At 41.9% G+C, this 22,729-nt stretch overlaps 1 protein-coding gene and 1 pseudogene across 3 annotated transcripts in view; both read left to right on the forward strand.

The window, feature by feature from the left end:
• RBL1 (RB transcriptional corepressor like 1) overlaps window positions 1-8,576 on the forward strand; it is a 60,928-nt gene extending 52,352 nt beyond the window's left edge. For 2 of the 3 annotated variants that reach the window (XM_006051722.4, XM_006051723.4), the window contains 3 exons: window positions 2,871-3,019; window positions 5,442-5,606; window positions 7,113-8,576. In XM_006051722.4, the coding sequence (XP_006051784.3) occupies window positions 2,871-3,019; window positions 5,442-5,606; window positions 7,113-7,283 (485 nt within the window). In that variant the 3' untranslated portion in view covers window positions 7,284-8,576. The remainder of the gene's footprint in view (window positions 1-2,870; window positions 3,020-5,441; window positions 5,607-7,112) is intronic. The other variant, XM_025263495.3, reaches the window with a different exon arrangement.
• Window positions 8,577-15,994: 7,418 nt separating this feature from the next.
• Window positions 15,995-20,606, forward strand: LOC102407089 (annotated as a pseudogene).
• Window positions 20,607-22,729: the final 2,123 nt, after the last annotated feature.

Consider the following 22,729-nt stretch of genomic DNA (forward strand, 5'->3'; position numbering starts at 1 on the left):
AGATCCAACCAGTCCATCCTAAAGGAGACCAGTCCTGGGTGTTCATTGGAAGGTCTGATGTTGAAGCTGAAACTCCAATACTTTGGCCACCTGATGGGAAGAACTGACTCACTTGAAAAGACCCTGATGCTGGGAAAGATTGAGGGCAAGAGGAGAAGGGGACAACAGAGGATTAGATGGTTGGATGGCATCACTGACTCAATGGACATGAGTTTGGGTGGGCTCAGGGAGTTGGTATTGTTCAGGGAGGCCTGGTGTGCTGTGATTCATGGAGTCACAAAGAGTTGAACACGACTGAGCGACTGAATTGAACTGAACTGAAATGCTGTTCTTCTTTACTCACTTAGTTCACCTTTTTTTTTTTTTTTTTTTTTTTTAATGTTCTGTATAACAAGAATTTCTTTTCCATGGGGATGGATCACTTCATGGGAAATAGATGGGGAAACAATGGAAACAGTGTCAGACTATTTTTTGGGGCTCCAAAATCACTGCAGATGGTGACTGCAGCCATGAAATTAAAAGACGCTTACTCCTTGGAAGAAAAGTTATGACCAACCTAGACAGCATATTCAAAAGCAGAGACATTACTTTGCCAACAAAGGTCTGTCTAGTCAAGGCTATGGTTTTTCCAGTGATCATGTCTGGATGTGAGAGTTGGACTGTGAAGAAGGCTGAGCGCTGAAGAATTGATGCTTTTGAACTGTGGTGTTGGAGAAGACTCTTGAGAGTCCCTTGGACTGCAAGGAGAACCAACCAGTCCATCCTAAAGGAGATTAGGCCTGGGTGTTCTTTGGAAGGAATGATGCTAAAGCTGAAACTCCAGTACGTTGGCCACCTCATGCGAAGAGTTGACTGATTGGAAAAGACTCTGTTGCTGGGAGGGATTGGGGGCAGGAGGAAAAGGGGACGACAGGGGATGAGATGGCTGGATGGCATCACTGACTCGATGGATGTGAGTCTGAGTGAACTCCGGGAGTTGGTGATGGACAGGGAGGCCTGGCGTGCTGCAATTCATGGGGTTGCAAAGAGTTGGACACGACTGAGCGACTAAACTGAACTGAACTGATAACAAGAATAACCTACAACTGCTGTAACTAAGGAGAAGGCGATGGCTTCCCACTCCAGTACTCTTGCCTGGAAAATCCCACGGACAGAGGAGCCTGGTCGGCTGCAGTCCATGGGGTCGTGACGAGTCAGACACGACTGAGTGACTTCACTTTCACTTTTCACTTTCACGCATTGGAGAATGAAAATGGCAACCCACTCCAGTGTTCTTGCCTGGAGAATCCCAGGGATGGGCAAGCCTGGTGGGCTGCCACGTATGGGGTCACACACAGTCGGACACAACTGATGTGACTTAGCAGCAGCAGCAGCAGCTGTAACTAAGCCAGTGTTTACTGTCTTGGAACAGTGTCCCCCAGGATGGTAGCAAGTGTCATGGAGAAGAGAGACTGTGCATAGAAAGTTTGAGAAATATGGAATTAAAGTGAATGTATTTTTTTCTAATTACAAAACTTCTGTAAGCCTTTATTATACTAACATGTATTCTGAATTCCTAAGAGAACGCTATAATATGCAGCATTTTTTCAACTTACTGATCACATAGCTTTTTCTGCCTTACTAAGATCCTGCAAAAATAACGGGAGTAAAAAAGACATCCAAATGGGGACCGAGATTCCCCAGGGAGATTCCCTGTAGGCTGCCTGACCCTTGGACAATGTCAGAGTTTTCTTATTTTCCTAAGGTAGAAGCATAGTAGTAGTAGTAGTGTTAGGTGCTCAGTTGTGTCCAACTCTTTGTGATCCCGTGGACTGTACCCCACCAGGCTCCTCTGTCCATGGGATTCTACAGGCAAGAATACTGGAGTGGATTACCATTCCTTTCTTAAGAGGATATTCTCGACCCAGAGATTGAACCTGGGTCTCCTGCATTGCAGGCTCTTTCTTTACTGTTTGAGCTACAGGGAAAACCAAGGGGGCAACATTCTTGTACTCATATTCTCAATGTTTGCAGGCCAATGTATTGAGAATGAGACATTTTTTTCACATGCTGAATTCTTTTTAATTTCCAGTAGTTTTCTTAGCTGTGTACAAGAAGCTCAGTTTAGGTAAACATCAACCCAGAGCTAGGTGATTCTTGTTAGTACAAGTAGAAGATGTTTTGTAATTCTCTTCCCCCCAAAAAAAGAACAGGATAAAGTTCTGCCTGGTGTCACAAGCTACCCTAGAGTTACATTAAAACATATGAAAGCACCTTGGGGCAAGCTATAATTTTATAGCTGAGGATGATACCTATAGACAGCATTAAGTTCCTGTTGTGCATGAGAAAATAAGGCTTTTTGAACACTTGTCACCTGCCATGTATTTGCAGAAAAGTAAACATAAGCAATTCACCTTGCTTCTTCCTTAACCTCTGAGGATACACTTTACCTTTTAGAGTCTTTCCACCTTTTCCAAAGAGCCAGTAAGAATATCTGCAGTCCTTTTTGTTATCTGAAGCTCAGGATTTACCACTGTTACCCATATTCTGAAGCTCAGTTTAGGTAAATTTCAACCCAGGGCTGGTGCCCCTCTGAGAGTCACCGGTGACAGTGGGTTCAAAGGAATGGTTGTGAAAACATTCTTGCTGAAGTGATATCTAGAGAATAGAGCACCCATTTAAGTTTACATGTTTGTATTTCTCAAGTTTCCAATTTAATTTATCCATAATATAGGTAGATTTCTGAACTTTTCTAAAAATAGTCATTGTCTTACATAAATATTTAGGTTTATTTGATTTTTTTCGCTTTTATATTGTAGAGAGAGTTGTGTTTCAGATCCTCAAATTATAGATTAAGGTACACCTATCACAACACTGAATTCTTTTAACAGACTTGGAAGATGCTACAAAAACACCGGACTGCTCCAGTGGACCAGTGAAAGAGGAAAGAGGTGATCTTATCAAATTTTACAATACAATATATGTAGGAAGAGTGAAGTCATTCGCATTGAAATATGACTTGTCAAATCAGGACCATGTGGTATGTTTTTTATTTTACTACTTTATTAATATCTGTTCTCATAATTTACTCTGAGTTTATTTTGATAAGTATTTCAAAGTTAAAGCCTTACTAATACATTTTACAGGAGAAAACATGCTAGTGATTAATCAGAGTAATTAAGGCTGTGATAAAACAGACTAGAGAAAATTATGGAAATTTCATCCATACTGTGATCATACATTCCTAGAAATTATGGATGCATATGGGCAAGGAGTCAATGGGAACATGGAAAAATGAAAACAATTCTGGTGGTTTTTTCCCTTGTTTTTGATTTCTATTGTTATATTTCTGAGAGAAATGTTTTTCTCAAGATAAAGAGAAAAGGAGATAAATAGGCTTGAGTCAATAATAGAAACAACGCTAAGAAATTTTTATGCTGTATCTAGATTTGACACTACCAGCAGGCCTTTATAAGTATTACCAGTGTATAAGCTGACGTTGGTTCCCAAAAGAGCAGACTTCAGTTATAAGAAAGAGGAACCGAGTAGAAGCTGCATTCAGGCAGTAGCTATATACATGTTTGTGTCTTTACATTTCTTTCCTTGTCCCTTTCAATGAATATGAGCTGACTGTCCTCAGAGGCCATGACTACTCATTCTTCTCCCTCAGTTCCACACATTCCCCCCCCCCCCCATCTTCTATACTGAGAATATCTCTAACATCAGCTAATTGGGAAAAAAACAAAAAACAAAACTAGTTTTCCTAGCTTCAGGTGAAGATGATGAATGAAATAGTAATTAAGGAGTCATCTCCATTTATAGATTAACATTGTATAGATTATTAAAAGTGCTTTATCTCTGAGTCCTTTGCATTTCAGCATACAGTCTTATACTTTGTACTAGTAACTCAGTCGGTAAAAGAATCTCCCTGCCATGCAGAAGACGGGAATTTGGTCCTATGGTTGGAAAGATCCCCTGGAGAAGGAAATGGCAAGCCACTCCAGTATTCTTGCCCGAGAAATCCAATGGACAGAGGAGCCTGGTGGCTATAGTACTTGGGGTCAAAAGAGTTAGACATAGTGACTAAACCACCGGGCATAAAGTCTTAACCATTTTATTAAGAGATTTGTTCCTTGTTGGACTCTTCTTGCTGGCCCACAGAATACTCTGTCTCTCTTATTCTCTGCGCTACTAATCTAGTTGTGGGTATATACGTGTGGACTCTTAAGACTCTTGAGACACCTTTGGTGATCAAAGGTGCATGGAGATCAAACCAGTCAACCCTAAAGGAAATCAACCCTGAATATTCATTGGAAGGACTGATGCTGAAGCTGAAGCTCTATTAACATTGGCCACCTGATGTGAAGAGCCAACTTATTGGAAAAGACCCTGATGCTGCAAAAGACTGAGGGCAAGGTGGGGAGGGGAAGACAGGATGAGATGGTTAGCTAGCATCACTGACTCCATGGACATGAATCTGAGCAAACACCATGAGATAGTGAAGGACAGGAAGCCTGACATTGCAGTCCATGGGGTCACACAGAGTTGGACACAACTTAGCACCTAAACAACAACAATGTGTGTGTGGAGAGAGATCCTTATTGCAAGTGTTAGGACATAAGTTATACTTTGCCTCACTTTCTGAGCATGGCATGAAGTTCCTATTCTCTTGGCTTACTGCTTCTGGTGTCTTACTCAGAATCCTTCAGGATTTCCTGAAAGATCCAAAAAAAATAAATTTGAGTTTATCCATTAGTAATTGTTGAAAAACAAGGGTTAATGAATCATTTTTAAATTTTTTTCAGCCATAATAAGTTCTTATGATATAGTTCAGTTCAGTCACTCAGTCGTGTCTGACCCTTTGCAACCCCATGAATTGCAGCATGCCAGGCCTCCCTGTCCATCACCAACTCCCGGAGTTTACCCAGACTCATGTCCATCAAGTCGGTGATGCCATCCAGCCATCTCATCCTGTGTCGTCCCCTTCTCCTCCTGCCCCCAATCCTTCCCAGCATCAGGGTCTTTTCCAAAGAGTCAACTCTTCACATGAGTTGCCAAAGTATTAGACTTCTAATTAGGAGATACCAATAAGAATAAAAACATGGTACAGGAAAAAAAAGTTCCATGTTGATCCTTCACCCTTACGAGGAGGAGGGGAGTGTAGAATAAAAAATATGGTGGGATTCAAAAAAAGAAAGAAAACCTTTCATCTGGTAAAAGCTTTGGTGGTGGTTTATTTGCTAAGTCATGTCTGACTCTTGTGACTATATGGACTGTAGACTGCCAGGCTCCTCTGCCCATGGAATTCTCCAGGCAAGAATACTGGAGTGGGTTGCCATTTCCTTCTCCAGGGTATCTTCCGACCCAGGGATTGAACCTGGTCTCCTGCATTGTAGGCAGATTCTTTACCAACTGAGCCATGAGGAAAGCCCTGTAAAAGCTTTACTTTTATGTTATTTCAGATGGAAGCTCCGCCACTCTCCCCTTTTCCACATATTAAGCAACAGCCAGGCTCCCCACGCCGCATTTCCCAGCAGCACTCCATTTATGTGTCCCCACACAAGAATGGGTCGGGCCTTACACCAAGGAGTGCTCTGCTATATAAATTCAACGGCAGCCCTTCTAAGGTAACGTGCTCCCAAACTTTACTCCAAAATGGCAATATCCATGTTAAAAATTGGATTTCAGATTTCCAGTTAGTAATCTTTAATCATACCCCATTTTTTGCAAAGTTACTGCAAATAAATACAAACTCTTACAATGGCAAATTTCCTGTGATCAAGAGCAGTGTATCCAGTTGAGGGAGTTTAATCTGTTATGACTGACATGGTACTGGGGAAGTTTGCACCAAGAGCACAGTGTTTCCCTGCTCAGGCACCATCTTGAGAAGGACCAGTAAGGCAGCACCTGCAAGTGGTCAGATATGGGGACACTCTGTAAAGAAAGATCTTGGAAGGGAAAGTTCATTTGGTGGATGGCGCCCAGGATAGGGAAAAGTCTGAAAGCAGAGGCTTCTTCTGACTTACACAGACAGCTCTGTGGTCACCTCCATCTTTAGTCCCATTAATGATGATGATCCAATGGGGACATGATTGCTATTTTCAGGTAATTCAAGGACTGCCAAGTAGATGTGTTCATTGTATCTCCAAAAGCCAGAATGACTACCAACTAGAAGGAGTTGTAGTGGGATAGGTTGTAACTCAGTCCAAATACATGGCAGCTCCTTAACTCATTAGTTTCTTAACTCATTTAGATCCACAAGCATTTGTTACATTCCTGCCATACTTAGCAAATAAAGTTTACTGAGATATACCTCACAGACTTGCATTTCCTCTTCATAGAAGCTGATTTCATATAAGGACTTTTAGAAGACATTCTTGGATAAAATCAGAAATGGGTCTAATTGAATTCTAAGGCAGTAATTTCAGAATCATAGGTCAGAATCTGGGGAGCTTGTTGAACACAGATTCCTGTCCCATAGACTTATTGAATCACAAAGCTCTAGCAGGCAGATTCCCTAGACAGTGTTGATGCACAGTGTTCAGGAACAACTTCTCGAAGGCTGTTTTACAGTAAGACCAGCAACATCAGCATCACCTGGGAGCGTGTTAGAAATGCAGAATCTCAGGCCTCACACCAACCCTACTGAATCTGAATCTGCGTATTATCATTCCCCAGATGATTAGTAAGCACATTAAAGTTTGAAAAGCAGTGCTTCAGAAAAAAGACCTCAAACCTGATGAAAGTGTTTGATTTATCAGAATCACCTGGAGGGCTTGATAAACTAGAGATTAGAGATCACTGGGTCCAATACCTAGAATGTCTGATTCAGTAGGTGTAGGCTGAGACTTGAGAATTTGCATTCCTAATAAGCTCCTAAATGCTCTGCTGCTTGTGGTCTGATGTCCACATTTTAAAAACTATTGCTATAATGTAAATCCAATTTTTAAAATCACCTGAAAAGATTAATTCTAATCACCCTTATTAAGTTGACCTAGATTCAAAAAATAATCCCTTCCTCAGTGTTTAGCTTTGGATAGAGGATAAAGGGTAGAAAAAAGCAGTTAGCTTAGTTCTTTGTTGCTATTTCCCCCCTTTCCCCTTTTACTCACACAAATCATCTGTTTTTGCAGAGTTTGAAAGATATCAACAATATGATAAGGCAAGGTGAGCAGAGAACCAAGAAGCGAGCAATAACCATTGATGGTGATGCAGAATCACCTGCCAAACGCCTCTGTCAAGAAAATGATGATGTTTTACTTAAACGACTACAGGATGTTGTCAGTGAAAGAGCAAACCACTAGCGCCCTTCTCATTTCTGTGATAAAAGCACTTTCAGGTTGTTTTGCAGCAAGCTGGGGCTCTGTCTTTCAAAACAGTTAGCCCTGAAGGTACACCCAAGTTAAGTGGATTTTTTTTTTTTTTACTTTTATCCAAAATGTAGTTGACAGATGTATTTTGAGTTGGATTGTAAAGGAATGTTTTTAAGTGCACTTAAAAAGGAATGGTTTTAAGTGCCTTTTTAGTATATTAATAGTCATAGAATTGTTAAAATATTTGTTCTCTGAGTTTTTCAGACAAAGTAAGGAGAAACCTTATAATTTTTAAGCTCACTTTTTAAAATAATCAAATGTCCTCTCCTTCTGGGCTTTGTCATAAGAGGGCGAATAATCTATTTTTGGTAGGTATGCTTTGAGATGTTTGTGCTCCCGATTTAATATTGAGTAGGGGTTGCGTTCCATGGCATCTAGGCCAGAGGATGATGTAGGAGCCTGTCTCTAACCCAGTGTGCTAACTCCACATCCAGGTACCACTGTGGGTTGTCCAGAGGCTTCTCATGCTCTTCCTCTCCTTGAGCAGAAGCATGTTTGTACTTAAACCCATGCACTACCTGACTCCTTGCTTTCCAACCTTAAGCCTTCTTAGACTGGTGTCACAACCTAATAAAAGAGCTACTTGCTCCTTTTTAAAACTATTATCACTTTGTTTTCCAAACCATTAACTTAATTATATATGATTATTATCATATAGCTCTCAAAATAGGAAACTGCTTCTCAGGCCAGTAGAGTAAAATACAGAAAAGAGTTGTTAGAGACTAAATTTCGTATTAGTGGTAGCAGCCATGATAATATGTAAGATACTGTTTTTGAGATCATTATAAGATTGATCATTCTCAACATCTAATTGATTCCTTAAGAATAGTTGAAACCTTTCTCAAAACCATGTTAATATCTTATAATTATGCCTTATAATTATACTGTTCCATCCATGACACAGCTGCTTATCACCTCCCGCTCTTTGCTCTCTGTATCATCAGTGCATTATGAGTTTCCCATTAGGGTCTGATCACTGGCCCCTTAAGGATGTTTTCTAGGGCTAGGGGTGACACTTTACAAAGAATCAGCTGTTCAATATTCACTTTTCTAGTGTGTTTCCAGAATCTGGAAGGAGGTGAATAAGCCATTCTTAATTAATTTTGAGAAAATTTTATCAAATGTATGTTTCTTAAACTGCAAACCTTATTTTTTTTTAATGCTAAATATTTAACTAGTGAAAAGTGAAACTGGCTCAGTCATGTTCAACTCTGCCATCCCATGGACTGTAGCCTGCCAGGCTCCTCTGTCCATGGAATTCTGCCAGCAAGAATACTGGAGTGGGTAACCGTTCCCTTCTCCAGGGGAATCTTCCCAACCCAGGGATCGAACCCAGGTCTCCTGTACTGCAAGCGGATTCTTTACTTTCTGAGCCACCAGGGAGGCCCATTTAACTAGTAACCCTGGCTAATTTGAATTAGTCTAAAATTTGGCTATTAACTAGTATCAATAATTATGATTATTAGGAATTTTATTTTTAAATTTTAAGAAGAAAACTGAGTCTGGTCACATTTTACTTTTCTTAAAATTACATCATTTTTTTGTGTAGTATCTACACATGTTACAAGCCAAATACCATCAAGTCTGTCTTGAATCCTTGTATATATTTTTATGTAGCTATAACTATTGTGTCATTATTAATGTGCAAAATGTAAATGAGCACTTGTACGTTGTCTTTATAAGAAAATCTGAATGTGTTTTTATCAGTTTTCTAGACTGTATATTCATGTACATAAAATGGGTAATAAAATATTGGTGTTTTTGTGAGATTACTGAATAAAACCTATCAGTTCAGTTCAATCACTCAGTCCTGTCTGACTCTTTGCAACCCCATGAATCGCAGCACGCCAGGCCTCCCTGTCCATCACCAACTCCCGGAGTTTACTCAAACTCACGTCCATTGAGTCCGTGATGCCATCCAGCCATCTCATCCTCTGTCGTCCCCTTCTCCTTGTGCCCCCAATCCCTCCCAGCATCAGAGTTTTTTCCAATGAGTCAGCTCTTCGCATGAGGTGGCCAAAGTACTGGAGTTTCAGCTTTAGCATCATTCCTTCCAAAGAACACCCAGGACTGATCTCCTTTAGGATGGACTAGTTGGATCTCCTTGCAGTCCATGGGGCTCTCAAGAGTCTTCTCCAACACCACGGTTCAAAAGCATCAATTCTTCGGCACTCAGCTTTCTTCACAGTCCAACTCTCACATCCATACATGACCACTGGAAAAACCATAGCCTTGACTAAACGGACCTTTGTTGTCAAAGTAATGATCACTGAGGAAGGCTTTCTTATCTCTCCTTGCTATTCTTTGGAACTCTGCATTCAGATGCTTATATCTTTCCTTTTCTCCTTTGTTTTTCTCTTCTCTTCTTTTCACAGCCATTTGTAAGGCCTCCCCAGACAGCCATTTTGCTTTTTTGCATTTCTTTTCCATGGGGATGGTCTTGATCCCTGTCTCCTGTACAAAGTCATGAACCTCAGTCCATAGTTCATCAGGTACTCTATCAGATCTAGTCCCTTAAATCTGTTTCTCACTTCCACTGTATAATCATAAGGGATTTTATTTAGGTCATACCTGAATGGTCTAGTGGTAGACCTTTCCCTACTTTGTTCAATTTAAGTCTGAATTTAGCAATAAGGAGTTCATGATCTGAGCCACAGTCAGCTCCTGGTCTTATTTTTGCTGACTGTATAGAGCTTCTCCATCTTTGGCTGCAAAGAATATAATCAGTCTGATTTTGGTGTTGACCATCTGGTGATGTCCATGTGTAGAGTCTTCTCTTGTGTTGTTGGAAGAGGGTGTTTGCTATGACCAGTGCGTTCTCTTGGCAAAACTCTATTAGCCTTTGCCCTGCTTCATTCTGTATTCCAAGGCCAAATTTGCCTGTTACTCCAGGTGTTTCTTGACTTCCTACTTTTGCATTCCAGTCCCCTATAATGAGAAGGACATCTTTTTTGGGTGTTAGTTCTGAAAGGTCTTGTAGATCTTCATAAAACCATTCAACTTCAGCTTCTTCATCGTTACTGGTTGGGGCATAGACTTGGATTAATGTGATATTGAATGGTTTGCCTTGGAAACGAACAGAGATCATTCTGTCATTTTTGAGATTGCATCCAACTACTGCATTTCGGACTCTTGTTGACCGTGATGGCTACTCCATTTCTTCTAAGGGATTCCTGCCTGCAGTAGTAGATATAATGGTCATCTGAGTTAAAGTCACCCATTCCAGTCCATCTTAGTTCTCTGATTCCTAGAATGTCGACATTCACTCTTGCCATCTCCTGATTGACCACTTCCAATTTGCCTTGATTCATGGACCTAACATTCCAGATTCCTATGCAATATTGGTCTTTACAGCATTGGACCTTGCTTTTATCACCAGTCACATCCACAACTGGGTATCGTTTTTGCTTTGGCTCCATCCCTTCATTCTTTCTGGAGTTATTTCTCCACTGATCTCCAGTAGCATATTGGGCACCTACCAACCTGGGGAGTTCCTCTTTCAGTATCCTATCATTTTGCCTTTTCATGCTGTTCATGGGGTTCTCAAGGCAAGAATACTGAAGTGGTTTGCCATTCTCTTCTCCAGTGGACCACATTCTGTCAGACCTCTCCACCATGACCCGCCCGTCTTAGGTGGCCCCACAGGGCATGGCTTAGTTTCATTGAATTAGACAAGGCTGTGGTCCTAGTGTGATTAGATTGACTAGTTTCCTGTGATTATGGTTTCAGTGTGTCTGCCCTCTGATGCCCTCTGGCAATACCTACCGTCTTACTTGGATTTCTCTTACCTTGGACTTGGGGTATCTCTTCATGGCTGCTCCAGCAAAGCGCAGCCATTGCTCCTTACCTTGGACGAGGGGTATCTCCTCACCGCCACCCCTCCTGACCTTAAACGTGGAGTAGCTCCTCTCGGCCCTCTGTGACTGGATGCAATTGTGCAGCCGTCTAGAATCTGTATCTCTAAATATCTGGTTTATAAATTAAATGTCTTAATGTAATTAAATGTAACATTAACATTAAAACTTAGTGTAACTTAGTGTAACTAATTAACATTAAAAGTTAATATTCTCAGTGCTTTCCAGGAGCCAGGAAGAGAATGGGGAATTGTCTGATTGACAAGTACAGGGTTTTCTTTTGAGGTGATGGAAATAATTTTATAACTTGATATAGGTGGTGATTGCATACCATTGTAAACTTACTAAATGACAATGAATTTTACACTTTAAAATAGTTATTTTTATGTTGGGAGAATTTCACATCAATTGAAAAATGCCTTACGCACATATAAGAAGCAGAATTGTGTCAGGGCTTTGAAAAGGACCAAATTACCATACGAATTAAGGAAAAGTCTTCCCTCTTCGGAGTGCTTTCAGGTATATTTATCCATTTGAGACTCAAAGCTTAAAAATTCTTTGCTATTTAAGATATTTTTAATTAATTTTTTAAATTAATTAATTTACTTAGCCACATTAGGTCTTAGTTTTGATGGCAGGATCTTCACTGGGTCATGCAGGATCTTTGATTTAGATGCACAGACTCTCAAGTTGGGGCAGTTGAGCTCAGTAGGTACTTCCCAGTTTATAGTATCATAGTTCCCTGACTAGGGATTGAACCCAATTCCTGCATTGCAAGGCAGATTGTTAACCACTGGACTATCAGGGAAGTCCCAAGATATTTTTAATTAACTTTTTAAAAATTTTGGCTGTACTAGTCTTCCTTGTGGTCAGCGGGGGCTTAGCTGCCCTGCAGCGTGTGTGCGTGTGTGCTCAGTTGCTCAGCCTGTCCATCCGACTCTGCAACCCCTGTGTCATTGGAAAATGGATTCTTAACCACTGGACCACCAAGGAGGTCCCTCTAATTATGTGGTTAGATTGTTTAAATTAAAAAAAAAAAAAAGTTTTTTAAAGATGGTAATATTCCTGCTTGTTTTTATTTTGTTACTTACACTACTTTCACCAAGTCAACAAACCTAATTGGCTGTTTACTGTATGCCTGGCCCTTTGCTATGTGCTAGGTATGTGTTGGAGAAGACTCTTGAGAGTCCCTTGGACTGCAAGGAGATCCAACCAGTCCATTCTAAAGGAAATCAGTCCTTAGTGTTCATTGGAAGGACTGATGCTGAAGCTGAAACTCCAATACTTTGGCCACCTCATGAGAAGAGTTGACTCATTGGAAAAGACTCTGATGCTGGGAGGGATTGGGGGCCAGAGGAAAAGGGGACAACAGAGGATGAGATGGCTGGATGGCATCACCGACTAGATGGACATGAGTTTCATGCTGGGAGTTGGTGATGGACAGGGAGGCCTGGCATGCTGCAATTCATGGGGTCGAAAAGAGTCAGACATGACTGAGTGACTGAACTGAACTGAACTGAGGGATATAAAAGTGATCCAGGCATAGTTCCTGTCTTCAAGATATATTTGTAGTCCATTAATATAATGGTGTAAGTATAGCAGTACAGTACTACACAGAGAGGTATGGTGTTAGCACAGAGCAGATGATTCACTCTGCCTAAACAGGTGTGTCAAGGAATGTAAAATCACTCTAAGTAGTAGTGTTAGTTGCTCAGTTGTGTTCGACTCTTTGAGATCCCATGGACTGTAGCCCGCCAGGCTCCTCTGTCCATGGGATTCTCCAGGCAAGAATACTGGAGTGGATTGCCATTCCCTTCTCCAGAGGATCTTCCCAACCCAGGGATCAAACCTGGGTCTCCTGCACTGCAGGCAGATTCTTTACCATTTGAGCTACAGGGAAGACCAAAATCACTCAAAGTGGGGGCCAAATGGTAATTTAGTCCTTAGGGATGACTACTGCCAGGGCAGTAGAAGACAGCACAACCAGTAGAAAGTCCCAGAGATATGAAAGTACTGTAGGTTTGGGAATTGCTGATACTTCAGCGAGGTTGAAAGAAACTGTACATATTCAAAAGTGCAGTGCAAAGAGGGCTAGAAAGGGGCCTTTGTTAGTTGGGCTCTAAGCCATGTTAGGGAGCTCAGGCTTGGTCATTTCCAATGGTTCTCAACATTGGCTACAGCTGGGGAGTTTTAAAAAACACATCAGTGAATGGGCTTCTCCCCCGAGAGGTTTCTGATTTAATTGGTTTGGGGAACAACCTAGCTTTAAGATTTTTAAATACTCCCTCAGTTCAGTCAGTTCAGTCTCTCAGTCGTTTCCGACTCTTTGCGACCCCATGAATTGCAGCACGCCAGGCCTCCCTGTCCATCACCATCTCCCGGAGTTCACTGAAACTCACGTCCATCGAGTCGGTGATGCCATCCAGCCATCTCATCGTCTGTCGTCCCCTTCTCCTCCTGCCCCCAATCCCTCCCAGCATCAGAGTCTTTTCCAATGAGTCATCTCTTCTCATGAGGTGGCCAAAGTACTGGAGTTTCAGCTTTAGCATCATTCCTTCCAAAGAACACCCAGGGCTGATCTCCTTTAGAATGGACTGGTTGGATCTCCTTGCAGTCCAAGGGACTCTCAAGAGTCTTCTCCAACACCACAGTTCAAAAGCTTCAATTCTTCGGCACTCAGCTTTCTTCACAGTCCAACTCTCGCATCCATACGTGACCACTGGAAACACCATAGCCTGGACTAGACAGACCTTTGTTGCCAAAGTAATTAATCACGATGGTATGATCACTCACCTAGGGCCAGACATCCTGGAATGTGAAGTCAAGTGGGCCTTAGAAAGCATCACTACGAACAAAGCTAGTGGAGGTGATGGAATTCCAGTGAAGCTCTTTCAAATCCTGAAAGATGATGCTTTGAAAGTGCTGCACTCAATGTGCCAGCAAATTTGGAAAACTCAGCAGTGGCCACAGGACTGGAAAAGGTCAGTTTTCATTCCAATCCCAAAGAGAGGCAATGCCAAAGAATGTTCAAACTACCGTACAATTGGACTCATCTTACACGCTAGCAAAGTAATGCTCAAAATTCTCCAAGCCAGGCTTCAGCAATATGTGAACTGTGAACTTCCAGATGTTCAAGCTGGTTTTAGGAAAGGCAGAGGAACCAGAGATCAAATTGCCAACATCTGCTGGATCATGGAAAAAGCTAGAGAGTTCCAGAAAAGCATCTATTTCTGCTTTATTGACTATGCCAAAGCCTTTGACTGTGTGGATCACAATAAACTGTGGAAAATTCTGAAAGAGATGGGAATACCAGACCACCCAATCTGCCTCTTGAGAAACCTATATGCAGGTCAGGGGGCAACAGTTAGAACTGGACATGGAACAATAGACTGGTTCCAAATAGGAAAAGAAATACGTCAAGGCTGTATGTTGTCACCCTGCTTATTTAACTTCTGTGCAGAGGACATCATGCGAAATGCTGGGCTGGAAGAAGCACAAGCTGGAATCAAGATTGCCGGGAGAAATATCAATAACCTCAGATATGCAGATGACACCACCCTTATGGCAGAAAGTGAAGAGGAACTAAAAAGCCTCTTGATAAGAGTGAAAGAGGAGAGTGAAAAAGTTGGCTTAAAGCTCAGCATTCAGAAAACAAAGATCATGGCATCTGGTCCCATCACTTCATGGGAAATAGATGGGGAAACAGTGGAAACAGTGTCAGACTTTATTTTTGGGGGGCTCCAAAATCACTGCAGATGGTGATTGCAGCCATGAAATTAAAAGATGCTTACTCCTTGGAAGAAAAATTATGACCAACCTAGGTGAGTCCAAAATCACTGCCATCTGTGACTGCAGCCATGAGATGCTGCAGAAAGACACCTTGGAAGAAAAGCTATGACAAACCTAGACAGCATATTAAAAAGCAGAGACACCACTTTGCCCACAAAGGTCTATATAGTCAAAGCTATGGATTTTCCAGTAGTCATGTACAGATGTGAGAGTTGGACCATAAAGAAGGCTGAGCACCAAAGAATCGATCCTTTCAAACTGTGGAGCTGGAGAAGACTCTTGCGAGTCCTTTGGACTACAAGGAAATCAAACCAGTCAATCCTAAAGGAAATCAATCCTGAATATTCATTGGAAGGTTTGATACTGAAGCTCAAGTTCCAATACACTGGCCACCTGATGTGAAGAGCCAACTCAGCGGAAAAGATCCTAATGCTGGGAAAGATTAAGGGCAAGAGGAGAAGGGGGTGACAGGATTAGTTGGTTGGATGGCATCACCGACTCAATGGACATGAGTTTGAGCAAGCCCCAGGAGATGGTGAAGGACAGGGAAGCCTGGCATACTGCAATCCATGGGGTTGCCAAGAGTTGGACATGACTTAGCAACTGAACAGCAACAACAGGTGAGTACCTAAGGTGAGAATCACTGGTATATAGGTCAAGGGGGCGCCACTAAAGTGTTTTGTTTTGTTTCTAATATTTATTTAATTTAGACTGTGCTGGGTCTTGGTTGCAGGGCTTCCCAAGTGCATGGAAAAGAATCCACCTGCCAGTGCAGGAGATGCAGGTTCAGTCCCTGGGTTGGGAAGATCCTCTGGAGAAGGAAATGGCAACCCTCTCCAGTATCCTTGCCAGGAAAATTCCATGGACAGAGGAGCCTGGTGAGCTGCAGTCCATGGTGTTGCAAAGAGCCAGACATGACTGAGCTTGCACACAAGGTGGGGGTGGGGCTGGGGTGGGTGGGTAGTCTTAGCTGGGGCTCATGGGCTCTTCCATCTTTGTTGTGATATGCGGGACCCAGCATGAGAACTCTTAGGTGGGGCATGTAGGATCTATATCCCTGACTAGGGATTAACATAGGCCCCCTGCTTTGGGAGCACGGAATCTTAGCCTCTGGACCACCCGGAAAGTCCCAAAGTGGTTTTTTAATTTTATGTGGATAAGGACAAAATCTGATGTGTATTTTAGAGCAGCAGTTCCCTAAGTTGCCCAAAGGTAATGATTACCTGAGACACTTGACTCCTAGGCCCCACCCTTGACCCAAGGAATGAAATCTTCAGGAGAAGAACTTAGGAATTTTGTTAATCTCTGTTTCAAGTGATATTTAACCTCAAGCAAGTCAGAGACATTTCTGGCAGTGTTTCTCAAATTTTAAGAGGGTAGAAATCACCAGGATAGTTAATCTTGTTAAAAATGCAGTCTGGTGTTGGGTCTGAGATTTTGCTTTTCTAACAAGCTCTTACCTAACACCAGTGCTGCTAGGCCAAGGACTGTGCTTTGAATAGCAAGTTTTAGAAATCTGGAAGCTATGTGGAGGACTGATGAGAGGATGTTTAGCCTGATGAGAGACAAGTTAGTCATTTTTAACTTGGTAAATTTTACCACCTTCAGGGACATTGGCAATGACATTTTTGCATTTTGGTTTGTCACAACTGGGTATGAGAGGTGGTTCCCAGTAGGTAGCTAGCAGACAGGAGCCAGAGATGCTGCTAAACATCCTACACTGTACTGGGCAGGCTCACAATAAAGAATTTTCCAGCCCTAGTATCAGTCAGTGCCAATCCCTGAATTAAGTAAACTTTTACCTGGGCAAGAAGAGCTCTGTGTTTTAATGTCCTAGTAGTGGAGATAGAAAAGAAACCACCAAGGGTTACCCAACTGAGCAGGTATGGAGTCCTAGTCAGTGATGGCTTCATAAAGAAGATGACTTTCCAGGAAGGATTCATTGTAATAAATTCCAGGTGGGATAGCTAATAACACACGTGGGATTATTTGGTGATGATAGATCCTTAATATGTTGAAGAAAATGTTCCTGAGGTTTCGGATTCTACCTATGTCAGTGGTTCCATCAAATTTTCCCATGAATCACCTTTGCAGGTTTATTAACTATGCAGATTTAAAATGTAGTACACAAACAGCTTTGTTAAGCATCCCAGGCTATTATTCTTACCCAGGAAGCTCAGAAGGTACCTATCTAATGATCAGAAATACAGAGATCTGGGTTCAAACATCTGCTCTGGCACTGTCTCACCAAACCAAGTGGAACTTAATTGCTTATTCACTTCAGTTAGGTCACCATCACTTCAGGAAATAATTAATTATGGAAAATAACATTCATTGTAGAAAACAGATTATATATAAGCAAAAAAATAAAAACTAGATTCCCACCAACCAGAGGTCACCTTTTCAAATTTAAAAAACATTTTGTTTTTTCACATGAGGAAATTGTATAAATCTTGTTTTATACTATGATGAATTTTTCCCAGCTTCATTGAGGTATAATTTACATAGAATAAAATACACCCATCTTAAGTGTATAGTTTGATGAATTTTAGTAATTATGTATGATTGTATAACTACCACCACAATCTTCATCGTACTGTGCTTTGCTTTATTGATTTTTACAGATAATTGCTTTTTTTTTTTAACAAATTGAAAGTTTGTGGCAACTCTGCATCAAGCAAGTCTTTTGGACTTTTGCAACAGTATTTGCTCCTTTTGAATTAGAGTTTTCATGTTTTCCAGATATATGCCCAGGAGTGGGATTGCTGGATCACATGGCAACTCTATTTTTAGTTTTTTAAGGAACCTCCATATTGTTTTCCATAATGACTGTGCTTCAGTGACCTCTTGATGTGAATCTTCCTAGACTTTTTTTCAGTGAATTTATTATGTATTTTTAAAGTATTAATAAAAATGGATCATATATGTAACTTCATATATCCTTTTTGGTGGTGATTGTTTAGTTGCTAAGTCGTGTCCGACTCTTGCGACCCCATGGACTGGAATCTGCCAGTCTCCTCAGTCCATAGTATTGTCCAAGCAAGAATACTGGAGTGGGCTGCCATTTCCTTCTCCAGGGGATCTTCCCAGCCCAGGAATCAAACCCGGGTCTCCTGCATTGCAGGCAGATTCTTTACCTATTGAGCCATGAGGGAAGACTATATCCTTTTTGCAATGTCTAAGTTTTACCTCTCTGACAGTATTAATGCTTGTGTTCCAAAGGATTATTATTATTTTTTTAGTATTCATTTGTTTGACTGCATCGAGTCTTAGTAGCGGCACATAGGATTTTCATTGTGTCATTCAGGATCTGTTCACTGTGACGCACGGATTCTTTACTTGTGGTGTGCAGGCTCCAGAGCAGGCAGCCAGTGAATTATTTATGATATCGTCAAACAAGGAAAGATTAGCACAGTCACTGCAGCCACTGCAGGAGGTGTCCTCGACAAGATGAAGCACAACATTCTGGACCGCTATTTTCAGGCCAGTGAGTACTCAGCCAAATATATCAGGAACTGCATCACCAGTTTAGTGCAAGACCAGACAAGTACTTCACTCTGGGGCTCCCCTCTGGGAGCACCCACACTTGGCTGCTACAAGAAGCTGATTGAGTACTATAAGAATGAAGACCTGTCCTTCCAATATGGAAGACTTTCAACATGGATGAGAATGTGGGCCTTCCTTGAGACCACTGAGAGAGTTACCACTCCTTCACGTGGGACACCTTCCTCAAACACATTGACATCCTCCCAGAAAACACCCAAATTCTGGATGGGAATGCAGTTGGCCTACAGGCTGAGTGTGATGCCTTTGAAGAGACAATCAAGGCTGCAGGTAGGGATTGAGCTGTTTGTTGGAGGGATGGGCCTTGATGAACACATTGCCTTTTACAAGTCAGGCTCCAGTCTGTTGTCCAGGACCCATGTGAAGATGCTGGCCATGGACACCATCCTGGCCAGTGCTAGGTTCTTCAGTGGTAATCTCACCAAGGTGCCCACCATGGCCCTGACAGTGGGCATGGGCACTGACTGTCATGGGTGCTAGAGAGGTGATGATCCTCATCACAGGGTTCACAAGGTGTTTGCTCTGCACAAGGCCATCGAGGAGGGAGTGAACCATCTGTGGACCATGTTTGTCTTCCCACAGCATTCCTACATGGTACTTATGCGTGATGAGGATGCCACCCTGGAGATGAAAGTGAAGATCGTCAGGTATTTCAGAGATTTAAAGCTTGTTCATAACAAGTTGGTGGGACCCCCTGTGCAATATCAAAGAGAAAGAAACAGAGAAAAGCCAGCCTTTTAAGAAGCCATACACTGATTCGCTGATGCTACTTGGAGTCTCAAGGACCTCACTGGGACAGGTGGGTCTCTCTGAAGATTGTCTTTAGGAGGACAGAATTGTTTTTCTTTAATCTAGTATGGTTACTAGCTAAATGGGTGAACTTGTTCTTGGTGGTGCAGTGTGGAGTCTAGTCATGGAATTCAGCTAATTTATAATTTAATCAGAAAAAAAATCACTACATAATTTTGATGTTTGCCCCACAGATTCAGGGTTTTTAACTTTTTATTGTGCCTCTAACACTGTTCATGTGTACAATATACTCCCGTCAGGAATGTCTATCATTACATGCACTGATTCTCAATTGAGAGGGAGCTTGGGGCTTATGTGTATTGGACAAAACCTCTTTGGAAAGTCTTAAAAGCCTGTCTTCCTGCCCCTTGTTTTAGGATCATTGTTCCGGATCAAGGAACAAACTCAATGTCTAAAATCAGTGTAAGGCAGCAGTCCCTTTAGTCAGTAACATGTGCCATGGGACGAAAACTCTCCCTCACTGTTTTTCCCCAGCTAGGAAAACTTTGCCCAGCTGTTTTTTTCTGCTCTCTCAGGTGGCCTTTTCGTGAACTCAGAGGCCTCCTTGAGAGAGGATTCGGGTGGGTGGGGCTAAAGAGAAGGCTTCTGCCTATGAACTCAGTGCCTCAAGTGGCCCAGCCTCATCAGACTCCTATCCCTCAGGGACGCTCCAGCACCAGGAGAAAGGCAGAGATCCTGTGTTTTGTTCCAAGGTCTCACTATGGTGCCTCTCTTATATACACTCATTCATATGTAGGGAGTTCATGGGGGCAACAGACACAACCAAGATTCAATGTTATGTTGAGCCAGGGGTATGGGGTCAGGGGAAATAGCTCAATTATGAGTTTAGAAACAATACCAGAGAGACGTGTTTTCTGTGTCCCTAAGAGTTGACTGCCAAGAAATATATCAAGTGCTTCTACAGTCGTCTAATATCCTTTCTCCACTTAAAATGTTCTGCCCTTCTAACCTCCTGGGTCTGTGTGGTGTGGTCTGATGTTCCCAGAACATCAGGAAGTACACGTTTGCCCTGTTACCCCTCACTCCTTGTTCACAGGTTGAGTCTATCGCTCTGCCTCCCATTCCCTCTTATGCCTTGATGGTCTGGATGCTGCCTTCTCCTCCTCCCAGTGTTTGTGTCTGTTTGAAGTTGCTCCTGCCTCTATTTCTGGAAAGGTCTTTCAGAGCCTGGCTCAGGCTTTAACTGCTGTGTTTGGTACCAGCGTTTCATTTTTAGCTTTTATACGCGATTGTGCTATCCTTCTGTTTTTTTGTTTTTGTTTCATTTTTAAAGTTTATTATTATAGATATATTTATTTTTGGCTGCACTGGGTCTTCGTTGCTGCGTGTGGGCTTTCTCTAGTTGAGTCAAGCGGGGGCTGCTCTCTAGTTGCAGTGTGCGGGCTTCTCACTGTGGGGGCTTCTAATTGCAGTGGCTTCTGTTGTGGAGCACAGGCTCTGGGGCATTCAGGCTTCAGAAGTTGCAGCTCTCAGGCTCTAGAGCACAGGCTCAGTAGTTGTGGCGCATGGGCTTAGTTGCCCTGCAGTATGTGGAATGTTCTTCAACCAAGAATCGAACCCATGTCCCCTGCATTGAATGCAGATGGATTCTTAACCACTGGACCACCAGGGAAGTCCTGTCATTCTGTTTTAACCTAATGAATCAATGGACTTATTTTACAGTGTGATATTTTCTATTAAATCTAGTACTTTCAAGGAAAAAATAAAGATTTAAAAGGTTTTAGATTTATTTCTTTGTTGAATTTGTTTTAGATACTGGCATTTGCAATAAATTTAGTGAGTCTAATGTTTGCAAAGTTAAGAATTAGACACTATTTAATCTATAATATTATGATGCAAGTTGGCTAAAATACGAGATATTGATTACATAGTGGAGTACCCCTTACTCCCTTACTTCATTTGGGTCTCTGTTGCAAGTTGGCTAAAATATGAGATATTCATTACATAGTGGAGTACCTCTTACTTCATTACTTCATTTGGGTCTCTGCTCAAGTGTCAGGTCATAGCACTTCCCAGCCTTTCCTATACTCTTACTTAGCATGTTTTCTTTTTCTTCCTAGAATGTATAATCTACTCATTTGTTATCTGAATCCACCACTAGTGAATGAAGCACCATGTAGGGGGAACATTTTTTCTGTAGTTTTCCCAGAGGATAGAATGACACATTGAAGGAAGTATGGGCTCAACATTTGCCGAATTAGGGAACTGAAGAAAGAGGCTTAGTGATGCTTTCTCTGTTGTTTTTTTTGGTGGTTTTCTTGGCCTCTTGGCATGTGGGATGTTAGTTCCCCAAACCAGGGGTTGAACTCTCACCCCCCACGCCCCCCACTGCAGTGGAAACACAGAGTCTTAACCACTGGACCACTAGGAAAGTCCCCAGGTTGCTTTTTATAATAATTATATCTCACATGTACTAAGCATGTACATACTGCAGTGAACAAGGGGGCATATTTGTTGTTGTTCAGCCACTAAGTCACGTCCAGTTCTTTGTGACTGCAGCCACGAAATTAAAAGACACTTACTCCTTGGAAGAAAAGCTATGACCAACCTAGACAGCATGTTAAAAAACAGAGACATTACTTTGCCAACAAAGGTCCACATAGTCAAAGCTATGGTTTTTTCAGTAGTCATGTATGGATATGAGAGTTGGACCATAAAGAAGGCTGAAAACCGAAGAATTGTTGCTTTTGAACTGTGGTGTTGGAGAAGACTCTTGAGAGTCCCCTGGACTGCAAGGAGATCAAACCAGTCAATCCTAAAGGAAATCAGTCCTGAATATTCATTAGAAGGACTGATGCTGAAGCTGAAGCTCCAATACTTTGGCTACCTGATGCAAAGAGCTGACTCATTAGAAAAGACCCTGATGCTGGGCAAGATTGAAGGCAGGAGAAGAAGGGGACAACAGAGGATGAGACAGTTGGATGGCATCAATGGACTTGAGTTTGAGCAAGCTCCAGGAGATGGTGAAGGACAGTGAAGCCTCGCATGCTGCAGCCCATGGGGTCACACAGAGTCAAACATGACTGAGTGACTAAATGTAATAAGTGTGTGACAAAATGTACTAAGCATTTTCTATGTGCCACACCAAATTCCCATAAAACCTTACAACAAAACTGTTTACAGAGGAGGAAATTAAAGCTCAGAGAGTATGTAACTTGCCCAAGGTCACAAGATTCAAACCCAAGCACTCTGGTTCTATAGTCCATTTTTAAAAAATTCAGTGAAATCGGGGGCTTTGTGTGGTAACATATGGATAACATAAAACTGATCATTTAATCATTTTAAGTATACAGTTTACTGGCATTAACATTCACGTTGTGCAGCCAATCTCCAGAACTACTTCATCTTGCAAAACTGTAA

Source organism: Bubalus bubalis, chromosome 14 (assembly GCF_019923935.1).
Source record: "Bubalus bubalis isolate 160015118507 breed Murrah chromosome 14, NDDB_SH_1, whole genome shotgun sequence".
NCBI lineage: Eukaryota > Metazoa > Chordata > Mammalia > Artiodactyla > Bovidae > Bubalus > Bubalus bubalis.